The sequence below is a fragment of the Saccopteryx bilineata genome, chromosome 3 (assembly GCF_036850765.1).
Source record: "Saccopteryx bilineata isolate mSacBil1 chromosome 3, mSacBil1_pri_phased_curated, whole genome shotgun sequence".
Classification (NCBI taxonomy): Eukaryota; Metazoa; Chordata; class Mammalia; order Chiroptera; family Emballonuridae; genus Saccopteryx; species Saccopteryx bilineata.
Genome location: NC_089492.1, coordinates 282,145,718 through 282,157,356, shown reverse-complemented (window position 1 = coordinate 282,157,356; position 11,639 = coordinate 282,145,718). Strand labels below are relative to the sequence as shown.

General features: G+C 46.0%; 1 protein-coding gene across 1 annotated transcript in view; it reads right to left on the bottom strand.

Annotated features, from left to right (window-relative positions):
• Positions 1-611: 611 nt before the first annotated feature.
• FBXO42 (F-box protein 42) overlaps positions 612-11,639 on the bottom strand; it is a 76,869-nt gene continuing 65,841 nt past the window's right edge. The window contains exons 5-10 of the mRNA XM_066270339.1: positions 10,239-10,392; positions 9,082-9,192; positions 7,791-7,887; positions 7,255-7,311; positions 5,874-5,990; positions 612-5,372 (exon numbers count right to left, since the gene is read on the bottom strand). Of these exons, the coding sequence (XP_066126436.1) occupies positions 4,257-5,372; positions 5,874-5,990; positions 7,255-7,311; positions 7,791-7,887; positions 9,082-9,192; positions 10,239-10,392 (1,652 nt within the window). The 3' untranslated portion in view covers positions 612-4,256. The remainder of the gene's footprint in view (positions 5,373-5,873; positions 5,991-7,254; positions 7,312-7,790; positions 7,888-9,081; positions 9,193-10,238; positions 10,393-11,639) is intronic.

Sequence of the window (11,639 nt, the reverse complement as noted above, 5' to 3'; positions counted from 1 at the left end):
CACCGAAGTCACAGGTTTGATCCCTGGTCAGGGCGCACATGAGAATCAACCAATGAATGCACAACTAAGTGGAACAACTAAGTGGGGCAAGTTAACGGCTTTTTTCCCTCTCTTTCTAATCAATGGAAAAACAAAATAAAACAGAAACTACTATATTCATGGATGAGGGAAGTTGTACCCAAGGTTGAGCTGTCAGGAGGGGAGGCAGGGATTAGAGCTCAGGCCTTGAGGGCTCCAGGCCTGCGTCACCAGCCACCACCTGCTATGCTGCTTCAGGACCCTGGAGCCTCTGTCCTCATCTTCGATGAGGAGGCCAGTAATGTTGGAGATGTCAGCCTGCTGCTGACAAGCTACAAGCTCATCACCTCTCCCAGGTCTCCACTGCAAGGTGTTACCGAGGCTCTGAAACACCAAGTTCTTCAAGCACCAAGAACAGAGCTGCGTTAGCATTAAATGACCTGGTCCTCAGGACAGAGCGGCTCTCCCCCTCAGCCCCAAACCACAACCTTCCCCAGTCTTTCCAACGACTCTACCTCCGACTTTAATTCCCAACCTCAACGGTTCGCCATCGTAGCTTTGTTTCTTTCCTACCAATAAAACAGTTAAGACAATTCTGTCCATTTTGTTTTATTTGTTAAATGGCTAAAAAGTCATCAGGGGAAAACAACAACAAGAAAATGAAATTGACACAGATTTAAATATCAATTAAATCAAATCCATTTCTTCATTCCTACACCATTATGTGCCTAAAATGACCATCTCAGGGGAAGCCACCCGGGACCCTGAGTTGTGTGAGAAACATCTCTCAGCACCAGCTTCGCCAGGGCACACCGGGTGCGCGCTGACATGACCCTGGTTGGTGGGACGGAAGCAGAGCAGGGAGAGAGAGCACAGATGGAGGCAGAGCCTCAGGTTGGCTCTCATTTGACAGTGATGGTGAGAGGGAGCCGCTTACTGGTGACCATGCAGAACATGCCTTCTGCCATTCGTGGGGGTCCGGGCCTCAAAATTTGGCTTCCTTGCCCCCGGGTGTCTTCAGGCCCTCCCAGCTGATATGTGCGCTGGTAAGACACCGCTGATAACGCAAAGCAGAGTACATCACCATGCCAGGATCCCCACAGGGACAAGGATGGACAGACAACCCAACCAGGAAAACCACTTTGCAGGGGGAGGAAAGAAGCAAAGCAGAAGAAAACCCAGAAAGATAAAGCAAAAGGGAAGGGAGGCACCCCTTTGTCTTCCACTGGATGGTGGCTTTCTGTCCTCCAAAGCCAAGGTTTCTTAAGTTGATTTTCTTTCTTACTCTTCTCCATTTTTCAAGAGTCCCATCTCAGTTCCTGGGATAGTTCATGGTTTCGGCTCTTGATATAAAACTCAAACGTAAAAATCAAATCAATCCACAGAGGACTGGGAGGAGATTAAGCACAATATGGCCTCATCATTAAATTTAAGCTTATCTCGACACCTAATTTGTTCTCCCAAAATGTGGGGTGGGTGGGGGTTGTGGAGCCCACCACCCAAGTGTGGACAAAAATCCAGAACCCTCTCTGCTGCCCACACTGCAGAATGAGGACACAGGAAGCTCCGTCCAAGAGGGTAGGAAGAGACTTCAGTACTCGAGGTCAACAAGGTGGCCAGGAATCAATATGCCATGGGGGCTCTCAAAGGCACACTTGCAGGAATGGAAGGGGTTAAAGCTTCAAGTAGAAACAAAATGTACTTTAAATACTTAAATACTGATAAATATTTGCTCTAGGTGCTCCTGAGGGTTTAAAAAAAATATTTTGTCTCATTTTTCTCAGTGAATTTTAAGACAAAATTGGCATCATGCCAAAACGGGAGCTGTAGTTAAATCTGATCTGACTGAAGTTCCCACGGCGCTGTGGAAATGGTCACCTCAGCTGAGACCCCTGAGTGCCAGTGCCCGTGCGCTGGCTTCACGGGGCCCGAGGAGACGATGGCCTGGGTGCTGCACCGCTGTCCCCAAGCACACGCCCACAGTGCCCCACAGCTGCCGCCACCACCGCCACCAGGAGATGTTTCTGGAAGAGCTGTAAATGGACCGCCTGGTTCCGAGGGGCAGGGGCAGTACTGGGATGCCAGGGAGTTGAGGGGCCGGGTCACTTTCTAAAGGAATCGTCTAGTAACCTGCCTGCCTGGGGAAAGCAGGAGGAATCAACAAGTTAGCCGCTGGCTTGCAAAGGCCACAGGACAAAGGGAAAGACCACAGAGTTGGGATTCTGCACTTTCAGCCTTCCAAATACTGTATATTTAAATAGGGACCGAGTTTGGAGGCACTGTCCATGCACAGACGCAATGTCATAAACAAGGTTCAGCAACAGCAATAATGCCAAGATTGCTAATCATCTAGGCTGGCTCTCTCCTGTGAGCAAGGACCCCACATGATCTAACAGTCTTTGCCAGGGAAGGCCTGGCAGCAGCCCCAGAGCAGGGAGCCTGGAAAGCCGAGTGCTGAGCTCTGAGCAGTTGGACACCACAGGGAGGAGGCACATGGTAGGTTCCTCATCTACGGGAGCACACAGAGCAGTTTCTGGAACGCACGCCCTCCCCGGGGGCTGGCCCGTTCCTGGGCTTGGCACCGGGGGCTTTCCCACCAAGACCACATTGTAAAAGCTAATGACTAGGGGAAAGGATTCAACATGATTTAACAGGAGAAAACAGACGTATCAGACGGACTGCTGAGCGCGGACTGAAAGCCAGGGCCCAGGGCCAGCTGCAGCAGGCTTGTGCTTGGGAAAGCTAACAAGAAAAAGGGGAGTGTGGGCGTGGAAAATGCAACGTTTTGAAATTTAAATCCTAAAGTCAAAATAAAAATCCTCTTTCTTTTGATAAGAAATCACCAAAAATCCACATTTAAGTGGTCCCAATGTGTCCAGGCCATGGTTTTTAGAGACCATGTAACTTCCTCCATCAACCAAAGAAATGCTCTGGTTGGTTGCATCTTATCTCAGCCTTGTCTGAGTGACACATGAACAAGACAATCACGGAGGGGTAGGTGCTCTGAAGGTCAAGCACATGATACTCAATCACCAGTTAACAGCCAGGCAGAAAAATGCATGTCACGACAAGGGTACAAATAATTTCTAGAAGGAATTGTTATCAGGACTCCGTCTCAGGATCAATTTCCACAGTTTACAAATATGGATGGGTGTGCCCAACGTGCTTTAGAAGTAAAAAGAAGTCCATAAGGAAAAGAGTTTATACTATCAAGTTGCAAGGATCCCTCTCGATCCTGGCATCTCAGAATTCCCTATGAGCCCCTTAGTCACTCCAGAGAAAGAATCCAGAAATATTTCTAAGAGATTTCTCTGGGCACTTGAGCTTTATAAAAGAAACAAAAAATGAGAAAGGTTTCAGAGCTTTAAAAAAATGTGCACATGCAAAAAAAAAAAAAAAAGAAGAAGAAAAGAAAGGCCGCTTTTGAAGATCAAGTTTTAAAGGAAGGAAAAGAACAAATGTGGTTTTTGGCAACTTGCAACCAAGTATAATTGTCAGGAAATTCCACAATCAGATACCGAAATGTTTTCTGAGACACGGAGGGAGCTCTCAAAAGACCAGCGGACAGGAGGCGGACAGGTGTCGCTGCACACACACTGCTCCACGATGGTCCTAGCACACAAACGTGGAACAAAACCCCTTGTTGGGGGACTGCACTCAGTCACAAAGGGTAGAATGGGCCAGGCACAGGGCGTAACTGCAAAGGGACGTTTTCACAGGTCCTCTGTGGTTTGAGAGAAGGGGAAGAACAGTTTCCTATCAGTTACTTTCACCTGGCCAGCACCTGACACACGCGAATCTGAAACCTCTCTTGTGCATCTGACACACGCCCTTTCTTTTGCTAACTCTGGGAAGGCCACATAGAGATTTACAGGGGGCTCTTCAGTTTCTTTAGGAAAGTTCTGATATTAGTCTGTTCCCTAAATTCTTGGTCTAGTTACCAGCAAAGTAGAAAAAGGCAGCACAGCCTCTGCTAAAACACAGCAACAATTTTATCTGAACCAGGACAGAGATCTCTCCCTCTTTGTAAACAGAGTTGGCTATATAATATATATTTATATATAATCTTTTTTTTAATGGAGATTTGATCCCAGCCTGGAGTGAGTGAGGTTGGGAATTGGGGTTTTGGTTTATGGGAGTAATTTTGTCCTTTGTTTTCCCAATTCTCAGTCCAAATGCTTGCACACTGGAAAATTCCAAATTAAAAGCCACAGAAAGGGAAAGGGGTTTAGAACTTATTATCTCTTTGCTCGCACAAAGTACAAGGCGTTTGTTTTTGGATAGTACTTCACATTCTGTTTCTTGTCCATGAGTCCTCCAAATATAATGAGTTCACCCCTGCCTTGTACCACTGTGTGCAGGCTGGTTTCAGGAGGTCCGACCACAGAACTGCTATTAAATACTTTCCATTTGACCCGCCCCTTCTCCTTGGTGTCTTTAATGTCCAGCACGTACATCTGCATGGGCTTGCAGTTCATACTCTGGTACAAGGGCTTGCCAACATTTAGGGACTGTGGAGGGTGGTGGCCCAGGCGGCGGGCAATGGGAGGTAAGGAGTGCCCATCTCCTTGGGCAGGCGGGGCCCGGGGAACAGGCACCGTCTCCCCACTGCTCAGGTTCTGACTCCCGGGGGAGCCCGGAGATGACCCCAGAGGAGGACTTAGTGCTGCGGAGGCCGAAGGGCCTTTGGATGACATTGCCTTGATGGCTTCCAGGCTCCGACGCAGGGCACCTGGGGAGACAGCTCCTGCAAGAGCACTGGCCACATGTGGCGGGGTATGCACACCATTTGTCTGTTCAGGAAGGTGTCTCACACTTCCCCCAACTGTCCTGTTGTCCATGCCATCCATGTGATTGCTACTGGAAGCAGGTTTCAGGTCCCAATTCAGATCTATCGATCCTAATCTCAGATCTTTCTGATCTGGTAGTGACCCTCGCCGAGGGGCCAAAGAAAGTCCCACTTTTAGGTCACAGCCTTCAGTGGTAGAGGGAGTACTAGGTGATACGGCCTGCACAGGGCTGTCCAAGGAAGCGCCACCAACAGCTGCTGTTCCTGGAGACAGGCTCCCACCATTGAGGACCGGAGAGCCATCTCCTCTGGCTGGGGAAAGGCTTCCTTCCCGGGAACCTGAGGGGGTCTGCCTCTGCGCTCTGGGCCTCAGCGTTCCCCAGCGGCCGTTAACACACGGAGCTTCATCCATGCTCCTTACTGGAGACTGAGAGCGGTACTCTCGGGTTTCGGGAGCCAGGGCTGGAGGAGTGGCACTGATAGGTGATGGGCGAGAGTTCAAGCTGGGGCTGAGCGGGGCTCTCCCACTGGGAGCCTGGCTGAAGACCACTACACATTGCCCCACCTGGAAAGCAAAACACTGGTGCTCAGTTCCGGTCATCCTTTCAACTATCAAACATTTTATCACGAGCATTTGGGATATGCCAGGCATTTTAGAGGTTCCTCAGATACAGAGATGAAAATAATGTAGTCTGCCATCTAGGTTAGAAGGGGAGACAGACGCGGAAGCAATCTGTTGCTAAGTGTGACATATGCTATCATTAGAATTATGTCTACAGAATAAAGCTAAAGGGGAAAAAAAATCAGTTTTTGTTTGAGGGACCCTGGAGAAAATTTTATAGACAAAGAGATGCTTAAATCTGGGACTTGAGGGATGAGTAAGGCCCACTCTCTTCTAGGGATTCATATGTGAGAAATTCACAAGGAGCTATGGTTAACGTCCTCTTATTTCATGGTATCAAGGTGTTTTCATTTTCCACACACATTTGCTTGGAAATCTGACCCGTTAATTTTGTTTTGGAGTTTAGGACCTCTCCTTCTGCCAGCCTGTCAGTTCCTTGCTTACCCGGCAAGCAGGATGGCACCACAGTTCCGGGGCCCCGTGATCTTCATTTTCTACCTTGAGTGGCTGCCAGGCCCAGGGACCCGAGTGCATGTGCAATAACCAAGCATCCTTGAACAGCTGTAAGAGAAGGACCAACAATAGGACTCAGGTGTGGTTCATGTTACATAACACACACACACAGCTAAAATCTCACACTTGTGTCGTCTGGTCTAGAGAGGTTATGGGCTCTTCAAAAAGAACAGCAAAATCTTTGGTTAGTCATTATCCATACCTTCATTCATTCATATACTACCACTGGCCGGGGATAAGAAATTGTGCTTGTGACCCATGAATCAATTTTAAGTGATTTTGAATTTTGCCTGTGGTTGTGTGTGTGTGTGTGTGTGTGTGTGTGTGTTATGGACCTGCATTCTTAAAATAAATTCCACATAAACTCCAGCAGCTATCAATCTGCTTTTTCTGTCTAATACCTCCTTGAAAAAAGTGATAGCAGCAAACCTTATAGCCTAAAGGGCAGGTGAAAGTAAGAATATAGATATGAATATTTGAGAGATGAATGTTTCTGATTAAAAGCAACTCCCCTCCCCCCAAAAAAAAGTGAAGAAAAGGGCCAGAAAATACAAAGGCTATATACCCAAATGGAAAAGGTACTTTCTAAATGGAAATGTCACAAAATAAGTCTTATAGGACGAGACCGGGGAAGCAAGTTTTTTTTTTTTTAAATTTTATTTATTCATTTTAGAGAGGAGAGAGAAAGGGAGAGAGGGAGAGAGAGAGGAGAGAGAGACAGAGAGAGAAGGTGGGGAGGAGCTGGAAGCATCAACTCCCATATGTGCCTTGACCAGGCAAGCCCAGGGTTTCAAACCGGCAACCTCAGCATTTCCAGGTCGACGCTTTATCCACTGCGCCACCACAGGTCAGGCTGTTTTTTTTTTTAAACTAAGCTTTTCCCCACACCCTTGACATGATGTAGGGTGGTACACTCTTATGAGAAATCCCATTTATGCCTCAGATAAATGACTTTGTTGTTGTTTTTTTAAGGTGAGGCACCTTATTTCTTTTTATTTTTTAAATTTTTTTAAAAATTCATTTTAGAGAGGAGAGAGAAAGGGAGAGAGAGAGACGGAGAGAGAGATGAGAGAGAGAGGAGAGAGAGAGAGAGAGAGAGAGAGAGAGAGAGAGAGAGAGAGAGAAAGGTGAGGAGGAGCTGGAAGCATCAACTCCCATATGTGCCTTGACCAGGCAAGCCCAGGGTTTCAAACCGGCGACCTCAGCATTTCCAGGTCGATGCTTTATCCACTGCACCACCACAGGTCAGGTGGAAGCAAGTTTTGAACACTGAGCAGCATGTGCATAGGAGTGCCACAGCAGCAATACTCACAGCATTGGGACCGCCACACCCGCCAAGGATTAAGATAGTTGCATCATCTATCACGATCTGGGGCGAGGAAGACATTTAAAATAAAACTATAAAGATGCAGACATCTGACCGCCTATACTTCAGTCATATATGAAAATAGCCTACCCAGCTCCTAAATGAGAGTATTACTTCTAGTTACCATAAGCTCTCCAGTCTCCCATGTCAATTTTGATGCCTGTGAACAAAATGATGATTCACCTGAATGGATATATTCTTTGTCGATCAAATATTAACATGAGAGTGCCAACCACATAAAATGCAGGGTTCTCTTAAGAAATGAAACAGCAAAGTAAATGCTTTGGGGAAAGGCACAATATAAAGCCACTAAAAATAAATACAACCCATTAGAAGCTGAAAAGCAAATACTAGCAAAAATAATGACAAATTCTCTTTTGACTTATACATGTTGGCATCTTACCTGACTCCCTCCTCCCTCTCCCGTCCTAACTGAAAGATGCTACAGTGTTTGCTGAATAGTTATTTTAATTCCTGAGCACCTGAGATTGGCCACCTCGAGGATGAGGACTGGGGCCAGAGATGTTTGGCTTGGACCACGCCCACTGCTCAAGGTCAAGGACCCAGACATCATTGCTCCTGTAAGATAAAGACATAAGGATGAAGGAGTTGGGAGCTACTGGGGACAACAAGGGCTGATATAAATGAAGTTACATTTATAGAGATATCCTACAAAGTGCTAGGCTCACAGTTAGCACTTTAACTGTATTTCTCTTCTGCTCCTTTCCCTAGAACCCAACTCAAGATCTTCAAACCTATGTTCTTTCCACTGACCTATAGTCAGTTCTTATATAGTTCTTTCCACTGACTTGTTCATCTGAGTCATGTTGGTAGTCACACACTAATACCTAAAGTAAGAGTTAATTGGTGAGAATGGGAAACAGCTACTGGCCAAGATATAGTCTTTCAAAAGCATAAACCAGAAGGAAGAAAAAATTTATTCAAAAGGCAACTCTATCATTGTCTAGGAGATAATGATTTATCGATTCTGGCTACAAAAAGTAGTTTCACCACAGCTAATGAGAGCTGCAGTTTATCAAGGACAAACTGGCATTTCCAACCCCCAAGGGACCAGTGCGGCAAGGACAGACTCTTAGATGGCAGCCTCTATTTTATGGTCCCCTCTGTAAGGTCATTTACTCACACATAGGAACAGAGGAACAAGAGCTCTAATACCTTGAGCCCTAAACCCCCTCACCTGGAGGACAGCTCACACTGACAAATCAGATCGTGACTCAGATGGAGTGCTCTCACTCTTGACTCTGGCCGGAGCTGGCCAGTTGTGGCCAAACGTGGAGAGAACGGTGGGTACAGAGAACAGCCTAACAGAAGTGTGTCAGACTTGACACAGTTGTCTTGCTCCTACTCACTCTCTTAACTCATCACATCTGGAGCGTGAACCATTTCCACCTGTCCTGTTAATCTACCTCTCCTTCTCTAAAGCTCCAGAGAGCAAGAAAAAGACTTCTGTAGGCACAGGTAGAAGCGACAAGGTGGAGGTTCCATCAGACTTTGATCCCAGTGAACAGAACCACATACCAAACAGAAAGAGACTACACAGCCCTGATTCTATGGAGCAAATTTTTAAAAATTCCCTGGCATGTGACCAGGGGATCAAAAATGAATGCTAGAGTGAGATAACTAATTGGATTAATCAGAACCATGTTCAGGAATACTGACCCTGACTCTAACTAGTTCACTTTTCTGACCCGTTATTCCAAGAAGTATTTATCTTCAGGTTGACGCTTCAGGGAGCAAAGCAAATATACTTACATTTGCCGGGATCCTAAGGAGCCACCAAAGACTATCATTTTATCATCTATCACACAGGACGAATGGCCAGCCATGGGAGGTGGTCCGTGGGTTGTCACAATGCAATTCCACCTAACATAGAGACAGAAGGCCGAGATCAGGAATCATCCTGGGGAACTAGGAGCCAAAACTGAAGAGCTCCTTGTTCTTCAACTGGCTCATTCATTTTTCTTGGAAGAGGAATGAATCTCTTCCACTTTTTCTCATTGGAATAAGGATTCTTTTTTCTTTCTTTTTTTTAAGTGAGAGGAGGAGAGATAGACTACTGCATGTGCCTTGACCGGGATCCACTTGGCAACCCCGGTCTGGGGCTGATGCTATCCTCAGCGCCCTGGGCTAACACTCGAACCAATCAAGTCACTGGCTACAATAGGGGGAGAGAGAGAAAGAAGGGGGAGAGAGAGGGAAAGAGAAGCAGATGGTCACTTCTCATGCTCTCCCTGGCCAGGATTGAACCCAGGATGTCCGCATGCCAGGCAGATACTCTATCCACAGAGCCAACTGGCCAGGGCTGGAATAAGGGTTCTTTTTTTTATTTTTTATTTTATTTTTTTGTATTTTTCTGAAGTGAGAAGCAGGGAGGCAGAGAGACAGACTCCCACATGTGCCCAACCAGGATCCACCCAGCATGCCCACCAGGAGCAATGCTCTCCCCATCTGGGGTGTTGCTCCGTTGCAACCAGAGCCATTCTAGCACCTGAGGAGGAGGCCATAGAGCCATCCTCAGTGCCCGGGCCAACTTTGCTCCAATGGAGCCTTGGCTGTGGGAGGGGAAGAGAGAGATAAAGAAAAAAGAGGGGGAGGGGTGGAGAAGCAGATGGGCGCTTCTCCTGTGCAACCTGACCGGGAATCAAACCTGGGACATCCACACGCCAGGCTGACACTCTACCACTGAGCCAACTGGCCAGGGCCTAGAGTTCTTAACTTTAGGTTTTAAACAGGTCTTGGAAACCCTCTGAAACTATAGGCAAAATCTATGCATATGTAAATATTTTTTTCTGGGAAAAGCATCCACAGCTTTCATCAAATGCTCAAGGAGATTTCTAAATGCAAAATAGACAAGAAATCCAATCATTTAAAATATTTCAGATTGAAAAGATCTTATCTTTGTGGCTTACCAGTTTTTAGAGGGTGAGTAAGTGTGTATTTCATCAAAGAATCTCTCTGGTTGGTGTAGGGGATAAGGGCTCGGCCGTGTCCAGCCACCAAACAGCACCAGCAGGTCCTTGTACACAACAAGAGTCGCTCCGGCTTTGGGGGAAGGATAGGATCCTGAAAGAAGTCAACAACAGCACAGTTAGGATTCAGGGTCAGACAAGCCATTGGTAGGTTGTCTATAGACCACCTTTCCCTGGAAGAGTAACAAAACAGGAACCAATACTACAAAGCATAAGAGAAAGGGGGAGACAAAACTGGGTGAGTCTGCAGGCCTGAGAGAAAACCATAACAAATTTATACATCTTTTATAACTAAAACAGAGAAGCCTGAGTTAGAAGAAAGTTAGTTTTGCTCACCTTAAATTAGGGATGAAGAGTAACTTGGCTCAGTAGGCTGTTTTGCATATTAAATAATACATTCAAAGCACCTGGCAGTGTCTGGCACATAGCAAGTGCTCAATAAACATTGAGTCTCCTGCCCATCCATTTAATAAGCTTAATAGAGAGTACAAAGGCAAGAATGTAAGCGATCCATGGAGGAGTATACATAGAGGCTAGACATCTGGATGCCACTTAAAAATAATTGCTGCTACCAAATATAGGTAAAAAAGGAGGCAGAAAGCAGTTCTCCTTTGTCCTGAGTAATGTTCACAGTGACCTCTAGGCCCTTAGCGACGGGCCTCACTAGCAACATTGGGAGCAGCCTTTCAAGGCTCCACATGAAGACATTCCAATGAAACTGAGGCCTTACACCAGGAGTGGCTGGACCTCTGAGCTAGCTATGTTGACCAAATTTTGAAACGATAGAAATTTGGCTTATGCTGGAAAACTCTGAGGATAACAAATGTCCCAAAGGAGCATAATTTTCTGAGCTTTTGGTCTTTGAAACAATTGCTTACTCAATCCCTTACTCTACATTCCTTTAGTTTGTTTGCTTTAGAGAGAGAGAGAGAGAGAAACATCGATTTGTTGTTCCACTTATTTATACATTCATCGGTTGAGTCTTGTATGTGCCCTAACAGGGGATCAAACCTTATAACCTTGGCGTATCAGGATGACACTCTACCAGCTGAGCTAAGAGCTACTCAGCCAGGGCCAAGAATACATACTTCTTAAGGGGAAAAACTATTCATAGAACTTTAAAAAGTGTCGGTAAAACATAATGACATATATAATCAAACCAAGGAAAACACTACACAATTCGACACAGTCACCATTAGCCACATGTTGCTAATGGCTATTGGAATTAGAAAACACAGACAGAGAACATGTCCATCATTATAGAAAATTATACTGGACAGCATTACCCCAGACAAAGAATTTTAACTTTATAAACAGTACCTATTGCCTGACTGGTGGTGG